This window comes from Patiria miniata, unplaced genomic scaffold, assembly GCF_015706575.1.
Source record: "Patiria miniata isolate m_02_andy unplaced genomic scaffold, ASM1570657v1 HiC_scaffold_27, whole genome shotgun sequence".
Classification (NCBI taxonomy): domain Eukaryota; kingdom Metazoa; phylum Echinodermata; class Asteroidea; order Valvatida; family Asterinidae; genus Patiria; species Patiria miniata.
In genome coordinates, this window is record NW_024037066.1 from 6,539,641 (window position 1) to 6,560,592 (window position 20,952).

The window sequence follows — 20,952 nt, forward strand, 5'->3', positions numbered from 1 at the left end:
AAGGTGTTAACCTTGCATTTGAAGCAAAATTGGGCAAAAGTAGATTTTTGAAATGTAGAAACTGTATGAAGGGGTTAACCTTGCATTTAAAGCAAAATTAGGCAAAAGTTGATTTTTCTTACAAATTAAAAATTGTAAGGGGTTAACCTTGCAATTGAATCAAAATTGGGCAGAAGTTTTTTCTGAAAATTTAAAAACTGTAAACTGCAATTGAATCAAAATTGGGCAAAAGTTGATTTTCTTACAAAATTAAAACTTGTAAGGGGTTAACCTTGCAAATGAATGAAAATTAGGCAAAGGTTGGTTTTTCTGAAAATTAAAAAATTGTAAGGGGTTAACCTTGCATTTGATTGAAAATTGGGCAAAAGTTGGTTTTTCTGAAAATTAAAAGTTGTAAGGGGTTAACCTTACATTTGAAGCAAAATTTTAATTTGTAAGAAAGTTGGTTTTTCTTACAAATTTAAAATTGTAAGGGGTTAACCTTGCATTTGAAGCAAAATTGGGCAAAAATTGGTTTTCCTTACAAATTTAAAATTGTAAGGGGTTAACCTTGCATTTGAAGCAAAATTGGGCAAAAAGTGGTTTTTCTTACAAATTTTAGATTATAAGGGGTTAACCTTGCATTTGAAGCAAAATTGGGCAAAAAGTGGTTTTTCTTACAAATTTAAAATTGTAAGGGGTTAACCTTGCATTTGAAGCAAAATTGGGCAAAAAGTGGTTTTTCTTACAAATTTTAGATTGTAAGGGGTTAACCTTGCATTGGAAGCAAAATTGGGCAAAAAGTGGTTTTTCTTACAAATTTAAAATTGTAAGGGGTTAACCTTGCATTTGAAGCAAAATTGGGCGAAAATTGGTTTTCCTTACAAATTTAAAATTGTAAGGGGTTAACCTTGCATTTGAAGCAAAATTGGGCAAAAATTGGTTTTTCTTACGAATTTAAAATTGTAAGGGGTTAACCTTGCATTTGAAGCAAAATTGGGCAAAAATTGGTTTTTCTTACAAATTTTAGATTGTAAGGGGTTAACCTTGCATTTGAAGCAAAATTGGGCAAAAATTGGTTTTTCTTACAAATTTAAAATTGTAAGGGGTTAACCTTGCATTTGAAGCAAAATTGGGCAAAAAGTGGTTTTTCTTACAAATTTTAGATTGTAAGGGGTTAACCTTGCATTTGAAGCAAAATTGGGCAAAAGTTGGTTTTTCTGAAAATTAGAAATTGTAAGGGATTAACCTTGCATTTGAAGCAAAATTGGGCAAAGGTAGATTTTTCTTACAAATTAAAACTTGTAAGGGGTTGACCTTGCAATTGAATGAAAATTGGGCAAAATTTTTTTTCTGAAAATTAAATATTGGAAGGGGTTAACCTTGCATTTGAATCAAAATTGGGCAAAATTTGAATTTTCTAAAATTAAAAATTGTAAGGGGTTAACCTTGGAATTGAATCAAAATTGGGCAAAAGTTGGTTTTTCTGAAAAATAAAAATTGTAAGGGGTTAACCTTGCATTGAAGCAAAATTGGGCAAAAAGTGTTTTTTTCCAAAAATTTAAACCTGTAAGGGGTTAACCTTGCATTTGAAGCAAAGTTGAGCAAAAGTAGATTTTTCTTACAAATTGGGCAAAAGTTGGTTTTTGTGAAAATCATAATTGTAAGGGGTTAACCTTGCATTTGAAGCAAAATTGGGCAAAAGTTGATTTTTCTAGAAATGTACAAAATTGGGCAAAAGTTCACTTTCCTAAAAAAGTAAACAGTGTAAGGGGGTAACCTTGCGTTTGAAGCACAATTGGGCAAAAGTTGGTTTTTCTGAAAATTTAAAACTGTAAGGGGTTAACCTTGCATTTGAAGCAAAACTTTTGCCAAAGAAAAATCAGCTTTTGCCCAATTTTGCTCCAGATTTAAGGTTAACCCCTAACAGTTTAAAAAGCAAAAAGGCCTTTATAATTTTCTGACAAATGATTCGATACAATACACTCTCTTTTATATCACATTAGCCTTTATAATCTAGACATAAACCACAAGTTATCTTAAAGGTCTGTTGGCAAAAGTTTGCGATGTACAGTTTTATACAGAGTAAATGGCTCCTCAACTAGCTCCTTTTTTCAAATTTCAAAAAAGCAAGCAAAACAAATTAATATTAATAAAATAACAACAAAGATTTGAAGTCCAGAGATTTCGACGCACATGATGATAAACCATTTCTGAATGATTTTTCTTCCCCCACAATCTAATGGTCTACCTCCAGAAAACACATCCCTGTTTAACTAGCTAACCAAGGTCAAATTATAAATAATAGCTCCATTTAATATTTCTTACTTAAAGCAGAAAGGATATAATTATTTCAAAGTTAATATCAAATATATTGTGCTTTTTTTATTCAGCTTTGTACAGAACTTTTCAAGTTTAAACAAAAAAAACAAAAACAAAAAAAACAAAAACAAAAAAAATCAAAATCAGCTAAACAAAAATTCATCAAACCTTAGCAACACCTTTTTAACTTCTAGACTGGGATATAACCAAAATTTCAACAAATTGAGTCCTTACAAGCATATTCAATTGTTCATTTTGATACCTTACTCAAATTGAAGTAAATTAAGGACGAAAATCGACTTGTGGTAATCTTGGACGTTTGTATAGTTGGATTAACATGATCCCAATTCAAACTGTTTTTGACAGGATAATTTCACCTACCCTTATGTTCCAATGTAGCACTAGCTTTTACGACATTTTGTTTCGATGTAAAAACATTCACTCTTTTCCTAGAATGTGAACAATACTTGGAGTAAGGGAGCTTCCCAGAACTTGAAAATACATTTGTACTTCAAAACTTCCGCTGAATACTTAACATTTTCCATCAGGAAAAAAATGTGTTTTTAAATATTATACTGTGTCTAACCATTTTAAATATCAAGTTCCATAACCCCTCCCCCCCCCCCCCAAAAAAAGAAGCATAACAAAAAACCAAAACAAACAAACAAACAAACAAACAAAACAAAACAAAAAATACATTTTTTGCGATACAACTTCTGGAATGTTTAGCTGATATCAAAATAAACATAAATGTTTCTTTCTGCTTGAAATATTTGTGTCCCTTAGACAAATAAAATAATTATACCAAATCAAACTATTCTTCTACTTTTATTCCTCTTCTACTTTTCTCCTTTTCTCTTAGAGGTTCCAATTGGTCCGAAAATGTGGAAACAAATCAACAAACATACAAAGAAAACTGGAACTAAAGATCCCAAGATCTGATTCTTTGCCAAGTCCATACATTGTTCACATTATCATACTATCCATGCTCAAGCGTAAGATTAACACCACATCTCAATGCCAACAAGTTTTTCCGCGTTTGCCGCCAACACTGCATTTATGTGCACTCCAACAAAACGTTCGGTATTTTTACACTGGAAATATATTTTTACAGTGGTGTAAATTTCCTCCAAAAAGCCAGTTTCTCCTCTGTAAAACACAAGGCTGGAAAAACACAAATATTCAGATGCGCCCAAGCTAAGTAGTTTAAACCTGAAGTCACAATGTTTTTCCGAAAACTTTGGCACAAGTCGCCGAAAAAGTCGCATCTTCATACAGTTCCTCATAAGGTAATACTGCAGGATTTTCTCCTCGGCAATTTTGATCAAGAGTGAAAATACCAGGTTGATACCTGAAGTTATCACGACGATTGTCATCACACAGGTTGTTTTTGTTTGTTTATGAAACACACAATGGTCACACAGTTACTGATGATCTCGCCTTTCGCAAGTAAATAAGGCACTTGTAGTACAAGAGTCTTTGCAGCTCGGAGTATGAAGTCCTGGACAAATTTGATCATCTTTCTGGAGATACAGCCATTTTAGAACTGAACTTAGTTTAGTCTGCACAGAAAGTGAATGCTGTTCTTTTCAATTCTTTTCCAATATGATTTCACAGATGCTCATTCGGTGTAGATTTCTCGCAAGCTTGAGCTACAGTTTTTATGATCTGTATCCACAGAAACCAATGTTTATGGTCATGCTTAAAAATAACAGTACATCTATCACCCTGGGGGTACACTATCGGCTATAACCCAACAAAGAAATTCAAAGTTCCACACAAGAAGTGCATCAAACTAACGCAAATGCTGTTACAAAAAAGCTTTCAAGCGGAAGTCTTTATCCAGAGTATCAAGCATCCAGAGAGAAGCAATGCAGCATTTACTCTAAGGAATCCAAGCTCCAAGAGTTGTTTGTAAAAGACGTGATTCCCGATCTCACATCCAATAAGCAATCGCTGCAAGATCCTCATGCAGAAAATCCCGATCACAAAACTTGCAACCTACAGCTTTATGGGCAGGATCATTTCTGAATCCTCCAAAATCCTCCAATGACATGTCCTTTGTAATTTCCTAGGGCATCATCAAGCCTCATGTGAAGTAATAGCAGCCAAGCTCTACCTTCCTCAATCCTGCAAATCCTCTCCACTATCTTGGCAGAGTTTTATTAAAGGATTTCGGAGGATGAAGCGAAACGGCAACTTTGACGTTCACAATCCCAGCTCTTGAATCATACATCCACAAGAGTCCCGCTGCAGCATTTGCAGGGGGCAAAGTCTCGATCTAAGATGGTCCCTCGATCGATGATGTGTGACCCTCCGATCTGCTCCAGTAGCTCCATGATCTGCTGGGCCGTGTGATCCGTGGGTTGCGGGCTGCGGTTGTGGGCAGGGTTGCGTCGCGGGGAGTTGTCTAGGCTCAGGTTCTGGGCGGTGTGGTAGTGGTCCGCCATGGTGGCTTCCTCTGCGCTGTCAGTGCTGCTGATGGACGGCCAGTCATCGGCATCGCTGTCATCTGCTCAAGGCAAGAGAAAAATGAAGTCAGTATTCTACTACAACCTCCAAAACACTTCAATACTCGCTTAAAGAGAAATACCCTAAGAGCAGTGGCTAAACTTAAACAAGGTTTAGTTTAGTTTAAATGCAAAGAACCTAGAGGGAATTCAACCTTGATGTTGCATTTTCTTTCCCCCAGAACTATAATCAGTACATTCTGTGATAAACAAAAATGACACCAACTTCCCAAAAAAAGTGGCTAGTGAGCTGTACAAAGTTCAAGTATTTGGCGATCACAACTGATTCGCACGAGTCATTTCAACAGAATTTGTACGATATTTCTTGCCGAAACCTCATATGTTTCAATACTCTGGGGTGCGCACTGGAGCGTAAATTGTAGAACAATAAGCCGTGCACAACGGCCAATTCAAGATCAACACACGGTCCGCCTCCACAGACTTCACAGACTTTGTGTGTGTGCACAAAAGACACGAGGGATTAGCATGTTAAGAGGTCACCTGGAGATGAGTCTAGGCAATCTTGACATCTTAACCCGTCAGCCGTGCCTGTATTTAAAAACAGCCAGTGCGCGTTATCACGTCCTCCGACATGAACTGGTTGAAAGAAAGACTCGTAACAAAAACTGGCCCTGCCCATAAAAGTCTTAGCAAATCTGTGACAAGAAACATGCTTTAAGTTAAGCATGATCCTGCTTTAAGTTACTACATGAAAATACTAACAAAATACATGGAAACACCCACCGTCTAAAGTGGTACTGTCCATGCTTCCACTCAACGTCTGGTGCTTCTTAGTGTGATTGTGGTGATGGTTGGGGTTGGACATCGGACCGCCGAACGGTGAAACGGGGGAGTTGTTGATGGAATTAGCGCCCCCGGGGGTGAGGGACGGGGAACCCAAGAAAGCTGGGAATTGGTTAGGGGTGTGGGGGTGGGCGGGGCGCTTCTTCTCTTGGATCAACTGCATCATCAGGTTCTGGAGCTGGTTCAATTTTTGCTGGCAAAATGAAATCCACAAAAATGAGGAAAATGTTCGTAATTATGGAAACATTTCAAATGAACTTTGAAATAAAGGACCTTAGTGCTCCCTGTTCTGGAGGGGATTGGACCAGAAAAGTTTCGCTATGTCTAACATTGGCCTGGTACTGAGATGATAATTTGAAACTTGCCCATTTGGCCAAAAATAAAATTTGAAAACGTTTGCAATGGTGAAAGGTGAAAGTAAAATGGCCGAATTTTGCGTGCCGGGACAACTTTGTTTTGGCAATGTGATAAGCACGTTAAAACCGAAAATTGGAAAATGAACTTCTGGTATATTTAACATCACAAAGTAAGACTACGAAGTGTGTCCTGAATGTCAACAGTTTTTGCAAAAGACGATTGTGCATGTGGACTGTAGATTTAGCAGAGTTTGTTGGAAATAGTGGATACAAAAATTGTAGGGAGTTTGGGATAGTAATGCCCAGTTGAAAGTCAAATACAACTGTGTTCAGTTGATAAAGCCTGGTGATTCAGTTTGGAGGAGTGGATTGTGGATATGCACATTGTGATCATCACTAGCGGAGTGACAGAGATGTTTTACCTGCATTTCTTCCTTGTCCTTGGCTAGCGATGCCACAAAGCGTTCTCTCTCCTCTTGCCTCCTCTTCATCATGTCTCGCTGGCTGTGATACAGACTGATGTATTCACCTGGGCAAGAAAATGGTCCAATAAGTATGAGGACTTGTTTCAGTTCTACAGATGTAACCTGTACTGATTCCAACTCTCTTTTCCTCCAACGCCTTTCCCTAAAAGGGATCATTCCTGGAGTCCATCACAACTCCAGTTACAAGTAAACCACAAGTCCAGTCACAAGTAACAGTGGATGAACAGTAACAAAGGAATGCCTTTGTCAAAGCTCATTTAAATACCTCACAAGTTGAACTTGTGGTGGACTTGCAGGGACTTGTGATGGCGTAGTATATCCCTGCTCCATATCATCAGAGAGCGGCAGGTTGATTTGCCCAAGTGCCTGAATTTTCTCGTTAAGCTCCGCCCTATCCTCCTATGCCACTCCCCCATACTCACCTATTGTCTCAGTCTCCCTAGACAACTGAATATTGATGTGTTCCAGCTCCTGGTACCTCTCGCTAAACTCCACCCCTATCCTCCTAAGCCCCTCCCCCATACTTACCTATTGTCTCACCTCACCAGACAACTGCAGATTGATGTGTTCCAGCTCCTGACACCTCTCGCTAAGCTCCACCCCTATCCCCCCAAGCCCCTCCCTTATCCTCCAAAGCCCCCCCCCATACTCACTTATTGTCTCAGTCTCGCCAGACAACTGCAGATTGATGTGTTCCAGCTCCTGACATCTCTCGCTAAGCTCCGCCCCTATCCTTCTATGCCCCTCCCCTTTCCTCCTATACCACTCCCCACACTCACCTATTGTCTCAAACTCGCCAGACAACTGCAGGTTGATGTGTTTCAGCTCCTGACACCTCTTGCTAAGCCCCACCCCCTGTCCTCCTACAACCCTCCCTTGTCCTCTTGTGCCCCTCCCCCATACTCACCTATTGTCTCAGTCTCGCCCGACAACTGCAGGTTGATGTGTTTCAGCTCCTGACACCTCTTGCTAAGCCCCACCCCCTGTCCTCCTAAAACCCTCCCTTATCCTCTTGTGCTCCTCCCCCACACTCACCTATTGTCTCAGTCTCGCCAGACAACTGCAGGTTGATGTGTTCCAGCTCCTGACACCTCTCGCTAAGCTCTGCCTTCTCTCTCATGACAGAAGCAAACCGATCCTGCAGCATATCCATGGCCGCGTTCATCGTCTCAAAGGATTCCTTGGAGACAAACTGGACGTCTGAAAGCACCGCAGGTTCTAAGAGGCAAATGTGACAAGGATGATTGTGGGAAGTTAATTATACATTTCAATGGATGGTTTGTGGATAGTTTGTGGATAGTTTGTGGATAGCTTGTTGTTACCTTGCGGACAGTTTGGTGTGACAAATTTGGATCTGGTGTGTTTCTCGATCAGTGGCGGTTAGCTGATCCAATTATGGATATGCTATAGAGCCTACTGCTCATGCTATAATTGAATAGTGGATAGTTTATTACTCTGTGGATATTTGGTTGATAGTTGGTTGATAGTTCTCACCTTGTCCCTGCTGTCTTCGTATCTGTTCCATCTGCTCCAGGAGTGCATGGTGTTGAGCCTGTTGTTCGTGGAATGATTCTGTGAGTTGATTTCGTTCCATCTCCAGCTGCCTGATGGCAGCCGACAATGAATCCACCTACGAAAAGAACAATTCACTTTACTTTATTTAGGTTGTAAAAAGGCTGCACATCCATTTTTTCCCTCAGCCCTTTTGTTACTGAGCCATTTGCTTCTCCCATTCTTAGCACTGCTAGTGTAATATCAAATACTTCGTTGAGGAGCAAATCTATTGTATTCTTCAATGAATTTCTGCTTTCTCCAGTAACCGTGTTCGTGCCTGCAAACTCTCTTCGAGGGATGTTTGGCAGGTTCGCCAATCAAGCTCATTTCAGAATCAATGGCCAGGGATTAGACCTTACCATGTCTTCCCGTGAGACCACTCGGCCATCCTCCAAACTGACGTTGGGTGAGGACGTCTGCGACTCCGCCCGGTAAGCCTCCAGGTTGGCGATCCGCACTCTGAGCTCGCTGTTCTCTTCCGTCAGATCTCGCAGCCTCAACTTTGGGAAAAATTGCAAGATTTCACGAATTAAAATTTGCCAAAAAAAAAAATACAGAGTTTGCACCCACACTTCAAATTCCTTTGAGGTAATATTTTTCTGTGGAGTATGGATAACACTTCAAATCCCTGCACAATTCTTCTGTGCAGTTCAGCTCAGGGCAAGCAGGCAGACTTGGTCACCCTTTGCTGTTCTCCAAAGTGCTGAATTTTTTGTGTGCAGTGAGTCTCTGTGCGACACAGTTTACACTTCATAGCACCTGAAACTGACCTGCAGGGTTTTCAATGGTTTTACATATTTCTCTGATTATTGACTTCCCACTAGGAGGTTAAAAGACAAACCTATCCTGTCTTTTTTTTACCTGAGCATTGGACAGATCTTTCTGTAGTGTCTCGTTGATGTGGCTCTGTGCCTCATAGTGCTGGACTCTATCAGTCATGGTGGCCTGCTGCAGCAGCTGCTTGTTTAGACCGTAATTTTGCGTCTTCAAGACGTCGCATTCGCTCTCCTTGGACTGCAACTATGGCAGTAAACAGAGAAGAGACTTTCTGCTAGATGAACGGTTGGAGACTCAATACCAAAAGTGGCAATTTGTGATTGAGGTTCTTCTTCACATAAATAGCTCAATATGATCCGACTTATCTATAAAGAGGAAATGTACTTGCCCACCCTTAGAGGACACAAACCAAAAATGGATGATATATCAGTTAAATTTATATAATTTCTTTATAGATTCTGTTCATCAGAACCTGTTGATTATGAATTAACAAGTAATAGTATCCAAACACCCCCCCCCCCAAAAAAAAAAATTCTTGACTTTAGACTGTTTGCAAAAACGCTCTAAAATTGCTAAAAGGACATTCTATCAATAAGTCAATGAACTAAGCTAGGAAAGGCCTTGATGTAAAAAGAATTTATGATGTAATGAGATGTTAAGAGCGAAAAAAACCCATTCAACTCTGAACAGCCATGATAATCAAAATTCTTGAATTTATAATGATTTGTTGTGTCTTACCTGTTGTTTAAACTCTTTCAGTTCTTCTTCTTGTTGCCCCAGTCGACTCGCCAACTCCTGACTAACATGCTGCTCAGACTGCAGGCTGGATAACATCTCCATGTTATCATTAGTCTAGGGGGTAAAACCAAAATGTACCCAACATGTAAAATCCATTTAATATTGCATAATTCTCAAGTGAAAATACTTACCTGTCAGATAATACAGACAAGCTGAACTGAATGTTTTGCACATCCTTTGCAACTGAATATAACAGCATACATGTCCAGCAATCTAAGACTCTCTGTTTCAATTCAAGGCAAGATGGACATCCAATTGTCACTTGCTGAATAAGTCCGACATGAACCGGGACAGACAAATCCAGAGATGAGTTTAAAGTCACAAGCCAACACGAGTCATAAGTCAATCGTAAGTCAAATGTAATTCATCACAAGTCAATCACAAGTCAATCACAAGTCAATCACAAGTCAATCACAAGTCAATCACAAGTCAATCACAAGTCAATCACAAGTCATCACAAGTCAATCACAAGCTAACACAAGTGAATCACAAGTCATCACAAGTCAATCATAAGTCATCACAAGTCAATCACAAGTCATCACAAGTCAATCACAAGCCAACACAAGTCAATCACAACACATCACAAGTCAATCACAAGTCATCACAAGTCAATCACAAGCCAACACAAGTCATCACAAGTCATCACAAGTCAATCACAAGTCATCACAAGTCAATCACAAGTCATCATAAGTTAATCAAAAGTCATCACAAGTCAATCACAAGCCAACACAAGTCAATCACAAGCCATCACAAGCCATCACAAGTCAATCACAAGTCAATCACAAGTCGTCACAAGTCAGTCACAAGCCAACACAAGTCAATCACAAGTCATCACAAGTCAATCACAAGTCATCACAAGTCATCACAAGTCATCACAAGTCAATCACAAGTCATCACAAGTCATCACAAGTCATCCACTCTCAGGACAAGGCTCCAGCTATTCCAACAAGCCGTGACAAAGACATTCCTTTGTCACTGTTCATCCTCTATCACACAGAACCTGACTTGTGAATTGACTCAATCACAATTCTTGAAATGAAACCATCATCTCACCATCTTGACAAATGCTGACTGCAGCTCCTCCAGTTGCAGCTTGAGTTGCTTGTTCTGGGCCATGGCTCGGCTGATGGTCACCTTGTCTCCCTGGATGCTCTCTAGGAGAGATGCTCGGTCTGTAGACTCCTCGTTGAGGCGGGCCAGTTGGCGTTCCAGCTCCTCGATGCGATCTTCTCGCTCCTGATATAGGCGACTGAGCTGGGCGTTGTCGCTGACCTGATGTGGATTTGGATAGGGGAAAGGCAAAACAAAGAGGACAGGTTTATTTTTTTTTAGAACTTTTGTGATGCGATCAAGCTAAATGAGTCGTTTGTCGGAAACTTTCATTTGGAGATTCAGGCCAAAATAGGGCCACTTCATCACATCACTTCATCACATCTCTTGGTGTTCCGACTTCCATAATTTTTGAACTAAAGATGGTATCAGCATGCGGTTATCAGTAATGCTGAGATTGTACTCTCTTCAAATCTGTAAAAAAAAAATGACCAGGGTCGACAAACGACTCATTTAGCTTGATCGCATCACATGTATTTCCAATTCCAACAATCAATAGGAATATATAAATAAATATGACAAGAATCAGAATTGGAGGCACAGCCAATGCTTTCACTGATTATACTGTGTATTTAAAGAGGTTGTGGAATGCTCGAAGACATTTCCGTCATTTTTCGGGTATATGTAGCCTAAGGTGTGATGAAATAAAAACGACTATTGTTTCTGTCATGAAATGAGTACAAAAGGGTACTTTTGAGAGCTATTTTTCAGGTCCTGTTTCGACCCGAACGTGCAATTTGTGTAAAGGTCGTCGTTGCGGGGAGCAAACAAAACACAGTAAATCGTGACGTAATAAACGGGACTCGTTTATGCTACTCTGCATCGGGAGTCCTGTTTATTACGTCACGATTTACTGTCGAAACAGGCATGACAGGACTTGAAAAACAGCTCTCAAAAGTACCTTTTGTACTCATTTTATGACAGAAACAATAGTCGTTTTTATTTCATCACACCTTAGGCTACATATACCCAAAACATGACGGAAATGTCTTCGAGCATTCCACAACCTCTTTAATAGGTAATCGATAGCTGCCGTGTGAATAGATGTAGCGCGTCTCACCTGTTGTTGGTATTGCCCATGTACTGACTGTTTATCTGCCTCAAGCTGCGTGATTCTCTGCTGTAGATCATCAACTTCTTGCCGGTTGATGAGGTCTCCTTGTTCCGAATCTGCAACTGTGAAAGATTTGTTTAAAAAAGACCCAATATGTGTTATCCAATATCTTTTTCATAAAACCCTTGTAAGGCCAAAAAAAAAAAAAAAGTCGGTCTCTGGTCAGCGCGCATGTCGATTTTAATCATGCGCGTCAATCTTTTTTTTTTTTCCAAAATGTTCCGCGGTAGCTCCAACAGCGCCCTCTATTTCCGCACCTCCTCAATTTTGTTTACCAAAGAGCACCAAGGAATGGGAAATTGCACCAAGGCAAATGATCAAAAGCACCAAGGCAAATTATGGAGGACACCAATGTACATGAGGACACCAAAAAAGCAAAATAGTACCCACCTTTTCTGTACAATCCAAGCTTGAAGAAAAAAAAAAAAGCCGCATGGCCGCGTCAATTCCGGAACTTTGGTCTGACCAGAGACCAAATTTTTTTTTTGGCCCAATAAATGGAAAGTTTAGTGCAATATGAAAGCCTTCTTTTCAGTGGAAAAATCAATGCATTAGGGCCATTCAAAATTATCAATGTTTTCCACCCACACTAATTTTTGATCTTGAAATGCTAATCAATACAATCCAAACTGTTGGGTTTTTTTAATTGAAAAGTGAATTTTGATTTTTAATCAATCCTTGACCCACCTACCCCTATTCTTAGAAAATATTTCAAAATTATCAATGTTTACCAACCACCCAGTAATTTTTGATCTTAAAATGCTAATCAATACAATCCAAACTGTTTTTTCTTTTTAATTGAAAAGTGAATTTTGATTTTTAATCAAATCCTTGACCCACCTACCCCCATTTTTAAACAATAATCTAAACATATGGATAATTTTGAACGGCCCCTTAGTATAAATTGTCCATGATTTACAATAGATTTGTTTCAATCTTCGAGAACACTCATACAAGCTTTCTTCTCATGATACTCCATTTCGAAAGAGTTGCATCACATAAAAAACCTACCTTTCGCATTTTCCATATCGATGATTTGCTTCTGTAATTCAGCCTGCTTTTCTACAAGGATTTCCTTTTCTTGTGCTTGAGCTTGTATCTGCAGAAAGAAAAAGAAAAGAAAACTTACATGAGGAATCACAAGAAGAAGGTAGTATTTATTTCTCTTGATTAATGGCCATCTGTCAACAAAAACGTTTTTCCACATTTCTTTTCTTTTCTATCCCTTCCATCTTTTCACTCTTATTTACTTATGAGTATTCGACTATTGGACGGGATAGCCCACGAAAGTCTTTCGACGTATTTAAATTACAGTTTTAATGGTGGGAGGAAAACCCCAGAATGACATTCTAGGGAAAACCCATGGAATCAGGCAGGGACTGAAAACCCAATCCACATATTGGCCCAGGCGGGATTCGAACCCGGGTCACAGCGGTGGAAGGCGAGGAAAGTACCGCTACGCCAACCTGATCCCCTTTGCAGTCTAAAGTATTACTGTTTAAATACATTGTCATGTTATTACTAAGTTTCAGACTTTCTCTCTGAGATGTTGCACTGTCCTTCCATTCTTGGGACTGGGAAAGTGAAAGAACTATCTTACTTGTTGAACCAGTTCTTGAGCCTGTTTCTGATATTGTTGTGTGTGCTGCTGGAACTGTTGAGCCAATTGCTCCCTCTCTGCTGTCAGTTGCTGGAACGATTGGTTGTACTGTTGAGAGAAAAACAATTTGCAACTTTTCCGTTAACTACAAAGAACATCTCAAGAAAATCATATAAGGAAACTGACTAGCTTTTAACAGAATATGCTAGATATTTTAGGGAGGAACCTTTGCGGATACTCAACAATCCGACACTGTGTAGAACACACATGGTATATTTCTTGCACTTGCAAAGTCATTGTGACTGGTTTCTACCGTTCTAAAACCTGCAAATTCCTCAAAAATCGTCTGGTGAATTCTACACTGCTACCATGGACCCTCACGTGAACGTGAGATTGCGTCGTTAATGTCTAACTTGAGAAACACGAGTGAAAACGTGCCCAATACTAACCTGGGCAAGTTTACTCTCGAGCTCGGCTTTGTCTTGTTGGACTTTCAGCAGTGCATCGTGGGTATCCTGCTGGCTGCCCTGATTGGCCAGCTGGTGGGCCCGTAGCTCCGCTGCACTCAGACGGTCCTTCAAGTCTTGGGCGAGCTGCTCTAGCTGGGACGATTCTGCAACCTGGTCATTTGTTTTTGGAATAACAATTCTGTTTAACATTTTTATTAAAACAATATTGAGTATCTAAAAGCTGCTAGGTGCTAGATGTGTACAATCTGACATATTGTGGAAGTGGTAGGTTTAACAAAGTGGGCACTGAAAACAGCTTTGCACAACTGCAGGTTTTAGGACACAAACAGACCGACAGACAGACAGACACACAGGATATACCTTTGTTCTGAGTTGACTGCTAGTCTCTGAATTTCGTTGTGTTAACTCTTCGTTGGCTTTCCTGTGACAAGTTTTAAAGAGAGAAACATAAAACTGTACTAATAAAATTTAATCCAAATTTTATCACAAGTCACGGTTTGTTCTCCACTACACAAACAAAAACTATTTAATTTCCTCAACAACAAAAAAAGGATCTAGATTTCATTCAATTGAAAAACAAAATTTCATCTAAAAGTGAAGGAAATCAAGAGGTTTTACAAATATGCTCCTGGTTTTTAATATTTTGAGAAATGAGATGACACAAAATGTAAACGTACAAACCAATAGCTTGTAGATAAATAATAAAAAGGTGGCGGCAACAACAAAAGCAAACTTACTTTAATTTATAGACGTCTAGCATGAGAGTATCCTTCTCCTTATCAAGCCCTGCACTCGTCTGCAAGACAAAGATAAGTGAAATATAATATCATCGAAGGCAGAAAGGATATTTAGCATTTACCCCAAAAGTAACCTACCGAATTACCATTAAAAAGTTACGATTAAAAATCGTAATGATACTAAACACGCCGTGAAAATCATTCCACCTGGCTTGCTGTCATTTAGAAGAAATCAAGAAATGTAGGTGAATATCTACAATGAGTCATTCGACCGATCATTTGAAATAAAGAGTTTCATAGACGAAATCGTGTTTTGTGATCACAAGGTTGTGCATGGTTTTTCACTGTTTTCTCGAAAAATGTGTAAAATCCAGAAGCTGAAATTTCAACAAGTTAGGTTTTGAACATTCTTCTCTAGATTTTGAGTGGTGTTTATTGGAAATTATATAAACAAAATGCATGAAGAACAAATGATCCTTTATGCCTATAACCCTTGCTCTCAGAGTGTGATTTATTTGCCAGGTATGCCACGAAGAGAGCACTGGACGAATGAAAGCTGATTAGCTGAGACTCACATAGACATTTGAAAGAGACATTGGATGATATTAGGGCTACTCCATTGGTCGTCAAAGGATCACTATTTTTATCTTAACAATCACTGGACAGCATGGCAGCTCAGCCCCTGCTATAATAAAGTTCTGTGCAGTATATAGTGGCCAAATACTGAAGCCATCGACTGACGTGTCCCGGACAGTCCAGTAAGGCAAGGCTTCCTCTTATACTCTTGTCATACTCTTGACAAGCCTACCTTTTGGTACTGTTGGCTGGAGGATGTCGCACTGGTCAAGTCTCTCTCCAATTCAGCCACTCTCTGTCTGGAGGCCTGGAGTCGGCTGGACAGATTATCTGCTTCACCTGGTGAATGAATAAACGTAACGGAAAAATAACCTTAATCTTCTTCTCAGTATAAAAAAAAATAGAAACACCTGCTGCAAACTGCCTACCGTAGTGACCTAAATACCCCAGTTGTAAAAGTTTGGGGGTCAATTTTTTTTTAAATTCCAGCAGAATTATTCTAGGAGGCAAAATATTGCCGGTGAGACAGGTTCTTCTTGGACCGAAACAGGCCATCAAACTTTCAACATCTGATTCTCAGCAGTGCATTTTTCAGCCTTAACTTTATATCTTTGGGTTTTGCTAGGAACCTTCTTGAAGCCTTTAGTGTCCTCCACTTTGCCTGATGGAACATTCTTTAAGCTATAGGGCCCGTCTCAATTCATATCTAGGATGAGTTGCGGCCAAGTTGCAGACACTGTATCGGGTATAAGTTGCAGGATGCTGAACAACTTCCCCGCAATCTTTCCGCAATGAAGTTATCAGTGTTGATGAGTCAAGCATTTGCTGATGAAAATTTCCCCAAAACATGTCCGGGACGAGTGCAGAGCTTCTTCCAGACGGAGTGAATGATTCTACCTGAAACTTGTCCGGACATGATGGGCCCTTATCTTTAAAGTGGCATCAAGTTCTTGGCCCTAACGTCCTGGGAAAAAATCATCGGAACAGCCCTACAGATGGAATTTGAAGGATCATGGAGGGAGGATTAATTTTCTCACCTGCTTTTTGTTTGAGACTCTGCTGGCTGTGTGCCACAGCGCTCTGGAGGTCTGACTTCTCCGAGACTAGAATACCGATGGTCTGGATGTGAACCTGTAACTGCTCCCTGAGGGAGCTCTGCTCTTTGAACAGTCGCTGCTCCGACTCTTTGCGCTCCTGTTGCAGACCAATCGACAATCAAAACAATTTAACGTAACAGGTGACAGAACTTTTGTGCGAGATGTTGGAAATGGAATCAACACAGATTTTTTGTCCTCTGCAGCGTGGTGCAAAAAGACGGAAACCCTCTTTTGACAGCAATTCTCACCTACTTGTTGAGCATATTTCAAAATTCATTGCGATGGTATTAAAATATTGATCTTTAAACATGATTGCAAATGCATATTTCGTCTCCGAGATATGGTAGTTTAAAAAATTCATGTGCCAAACCTCCAAGATGACTGCAGTGCAAACAGTCTATAGTCAAACTTCACTGCCTAGCACTGTTGGGACTGGAACCCACAACCACTTGCTTACTGATACAGAAGTACGGACTCCTTGACCAGAGCCTATCAGGGTTGCCTCACTAATTCACATCTGGTCCCTTGAAATCCGATATTTTTTTAACTCATGCATCTTCAGTTCTTGTTAAGATCTCTAGCGTCGACAGAATTATCTTACCTTCTGCAACTGATACTGTAATTTCTCACAGTGATTCCTCTGAAACAAATATCAAGAAAAAAATAAACACACTCACTTTTAGTCATAACTAAGTTAGTTAGCCTTACGGGGTTAAGGTTAAATGCACTCATATACCCCTCCCAAAAAAAGAGGAAAGTTGTACCAATTTGGATGAATTTTGGAGAGTTATACATATCTTACCAGTTCATCAATGTGCAGTTGTCGCTGTTGATTAGAGAGGGCGTGTTCATCTCGATCAGCTGCTAACTCCTGGTTCCTGGCCTGAAAACCAAAAGATATTTGTGGAAAAGTTTGTGACTGGATGACATTTGCAGCCACTAAATCAAAACTGTTACCAAAAATTAAAAAAAAGAAACTTTAAAAAGTCATTTGCACATAGACACATTGGCCTTTGCCTTTCGATGGCGGTAATGTGGATGAAAAACTGAAGATAAAAACTCCCACAAACGTGGATGACCGATTATGTTTTTCACAGATGCAAATGCCTTTTCCTGTTTTTGTTTTTGTAAAGGTTGAACATTTTTAATATGCAGACATGCGACTAGAAATTTAGAATAAACCAGAAAACTCCAAACCACAAAAGAATTTGTACAGTATTTTTAAATTTGTAATGGCATTCGTGAGAAGTAAAAAACGAGGAAATCAGCGGAACCGAGGACTTGCATGCCTAAATATGTATCAACATTTTTGTACAAGAAATTTCTCACCTCCAGTTGACTGAGACCAAGTCTTGTCCTAGCGTCCACTGAATCTTCATCAAGTCCATTTAAGTACTCAGCCTGAAAATATACAGTAATAATTAACAAAACTGTTGAACCACTTTTTCCAAGGGAAAATAGAAAACGACAAAGCGTACTACAAAATCCTTGAAAAGATATCTTGAACTGAAAGAGTTTCCATGCGTATTGACCTAATTCTGAGCTATATTGAGGAAATTGACAATGTGCAATAGACTTTACCACCTGGTCTAGGTGGCGAATTGACCTATCGCAGTAGAATCGCGTTACCATCGCGTCAACACAGCTTGTGATTGTCCAATTGCATGATATACAAATGAACGCGGAAAGCGCAACATCTGAGACAAACAAAACTTAGCGTACAAAGTTCCATAGGGTTGTCTAAGGGGCGTGGCTAACTTGAAAACGGTGATAGGTCAATCGCCAAACTTTGCCACAGTAGTCAACTGTGCTTTCAAGTTAAATTCCAAACCGAACAAAGTTTTGGTTTTGTCAGGCTAGTGTTCTGCTCCATTCACAAGAGTCAAACAGAGGTCAATTTCTGTTTCTGTATTATAGCATGACTAGCATTCTTACCTTTGAGACGAGCCCATTAACTTGCATTGACAGTTGGCGTAGACTCTCAGTGGAAGACAATGGTCTGTTCAAAGCAAAATGAAAATGCATCATGTCATAAACTTGGGGAGTTTTAAACACCCCACTACAATAACAGGGCTTGCCCAATGACGGCCATCTCTATAGGAGAACTGCAACTACGTATTTTACGCAATCAAGCACGCATTGCGCAGTGTTCAAAATGTTCCAAACACACGCGCCTGTTGCTCGAAATGTGTTCAAAATACGACGCAGCCGATGCGCGTTATGCAAGTTGACGGTCAAAATGCCGATGCAGGTGGATGGTCTGTAGGAAATGACGTCATTTGAATGAGACCTATACAAGCCTACAAAACACAATGAAAGGACTGGATTGTTACATTTTTGTACCTGGTATCTGGTGAATTTGAAGCAACTTGTTGGTGGCTGTTATTCAGCACCTGTAAAAAAATTAAAGGAAAAAACACAGGAAAAAAAAGAAAGAAATTTTACATGTAGTTCACACTTGTGGTCATATCTGTGTCAATCAAAAATGTAATGTAGTGTCTGATATTTTGTCAGGTGATGTGCGTTATAGTATAAAGTTTAACTTAAGTGGGAGTGCATTTTGTGCACGTGCATCGCCCCAGCAGTAAAAAACACAAGACTTTACTGTCAATGCATATTTCTCAGGAATTCAAATCTATATTTATTGGTTTTTTTTTTACAATCACATATAACAAATTAGCTCAAGTTGTCTACTGACACTCATTCAAATGGGTGGTGTTTGTTTTGTCGACCGTAACCTTGAAAAATGGACTCTCCATGGCAAACTCTTGGTGGCGCACTGCATTGTGAATCGCTCGAATTCAATTTGAAATAATCAAATACCAAATTATTTGAAGATGTCCAGCACTACAGTTAATATTCTTACACTGCTGGATGGGTTAAGATGATCTGAACTGCTTGTGTACGAGTTCTGTCGGGGGCTGTGACTAGTGCTGGCTGGGGTGTGGCTCTGATGGATTCCCTGGTTGGCCCTGGGTGGTGTGGAGGGGGGAGGGGAGGCTTTGTTTGGCTGGCTGTTTGTCAGGGGCGTCGTGGGTGCAGAGATTGGGTTGTCTGGCTTCCGGCTCTTGGTAGGGATGGGGGAGTTTGCGGGTGTTCGCTTCTGTTGGAATCGTTGGAGCTAAAAAAAGAAAAACCAAAATAGGGATTATCAAGTTTAAAATAATGACATCTTTTTGTCTCAAATAACAAAGTCACATGCTTGTTAAAACATTAATTCATAATAATTTATTAAATATAAATTTCATATCTAACATTAATTTTTGTGTTTGTGCAATGTTGGCTAGAGAACCTGTTATTGTCAATAAAGTATTTTTTCTTTCAGATAATTCTTGACATCAACTGGCCTTTTTTTCTTCGAAATTGTAAACTTGAAGACATATCATCAGATAACATTAGTCATTAAAATGATAGGCCCTAAAATAATACTGATATTTGGGTTCAAGAAACGTGTATCATCATTTTTGCACTGACTGACCTTCATTGAGATGATATATGAAGAAAAAAGTGGCGTCAGGTTGCAAACTTTTTTCCCAAAAATGATGATAAGACATGAATCTGGGACTGAGAAACATTTCCAATTTTGTTAGGAAGTAGGGCCTACTTAAAAAAATTCTTGACTCTCCATAGACTTTGTACACAATCGCGGAAGTGCCGCCAGGTTGCAACATTTTTTTCCTATATGTTGGATAAATCAAGGAAAGATTTCCATATACGAAGTTCACTCAACACCCTGTGTACAAACCCTATGAGATTGGACTGAAAAATTTTAAGTGTTTTCTAAGAAAATGCTTGTATTTTCTCACTGCTCATATTGACTTTGATGACATGAAATTGCTATCTGGGGGCTTGTTACTCTCAATGTTAGTCAATACAGAGGAAAATTAGTGAACTTCGTATATGGAATTGGAAATCTTTCCTAAATCAACACTATTGATACCGTACCTCCCTGTTTTGGTGGTTGTTTTAAGCGCGAACACTGGCGGTACCGTACCCGTCCGTGGCCGTGTATGTGACGTGGAACCGTCGACGAGTCATGAGAGGATTTTGAACATGTCACACACACAGATAACAGATTGTACACAAAATTCAGAAACACGTAGCCCAATGACGGTTCGCCGTCTACTCGCTTTACAAACCCTTCTGAAACAAAGTCAAACATTACCACGACCATTCATCATCCCCAAAGGCAAGACAATAAATCTGGCAACCAATCCATACAGGAATAATCAAGGATAAAATCACCAAGGAGGAAAACAAACCTTTTTCCTAGCAGCAGCAAGTTTCTTCTCACGGTTTTCATCGGCCATCTTGGATACGCTCTTCAAAACTCTTCAGCTCCTGAACATTTTCCGTTTTGTGGGTTGACTTACCCGACGACTGTTTTCAACGAATTTGTTTTGTTGTTTTTGGCCAGTGTTTTACATTCATTGCTCGAGCCATGGTCCCTTTCGCCAAAAACTTTTAATATCCTTATTAAGAGAGCTTTTTCACACCATTTGTTGATATTAAGTTATCTTTGCAACCAATTGTGACATTAAGTAAGTTACCATTTGGATGAAACCGTTTCTTAAAATATGAAATTGATTGTAATCAGCCGTCTGGAAACTGCCTGGATTATTTTTTTTTCATTAAGCTAGGTAGTATTTAAAGGACACGTTTG

The 20,952-nt window shown here is 39.5% G+C and overlaps 1 protein-coding gene across 1 annotated transcript; it reads right to left on the reverse strand.

Annotated features, from left to right (window-relative positions):
* Positions 1–2,673: 2,673 nt before the first annotated feature.
* LOC119734327 (golgin subfamily A member 2-like) lies at positions 2,674–20,617 on the reverse strand. The gene is made up of 24 exons (XM_038207765.1): positions 20,552–20,617; positions 19,156–19,410; positions 18,633–18,682; positions 18,225–18,288; positions 17,619–17,690; positions 17,092–17,172; positions 16,891–16,929; positions 16,230–16,386; positions 15,425–15,531; positions 14,617–14,675; positions 14,240–14,300; positions 13,859–14,029; positions 13,410–13,517; positions 12,821–12,908; positions 11,756–11,871; positions 10,639–10,857; positions 9,526–9,639; positions 8,872–9,030; positions 8,370–8,510; positions 7,951–8,086; positions 7,492–7,674; positions 6,394–6,500; positions 5,556–5,808; positions 2,674–4,813 (listed from the first exon to the last, which is right to left on the reverse strand). The coding sequence occupies exons 1-24, from the start codon at positions 20,597–20,599 to the stop codon at positions 4,530–4,532; spliced, it is 3,072 nt and encodes a 1,023-aa protein (XP_038063693.1). The 5' UTR covers positions 20,600–20,617; the 3' UTR covers positions 2,674–4,529.
* Positions 20,618–20,952: the final 335 nt, after the last annotated feature.

Coding starts and splice junctions, on each gene's coding strand:
- LOC119734327 (XM_038207765.1), bottom strand. CDS start 20,599: ATGGCCGATGAAAACCGTGAGAAGAAACTTGCTGCTGCTAGGAAAAAG. Junction 17,691..18,224: donor TTAATGGGCTCGTCTCAAAG/GTAAGAATGCTA, acceptor GTATATTTTCAG/GCTGAGTACTTAAATGGACT. Junction 17,173..17,618: donor TTGGTCTCAGTCAACTGGAG/GTGAGAAATTTC, acceptor TTTGGTTTTCAG/GCCAGGAACCAGGAGTTAGC.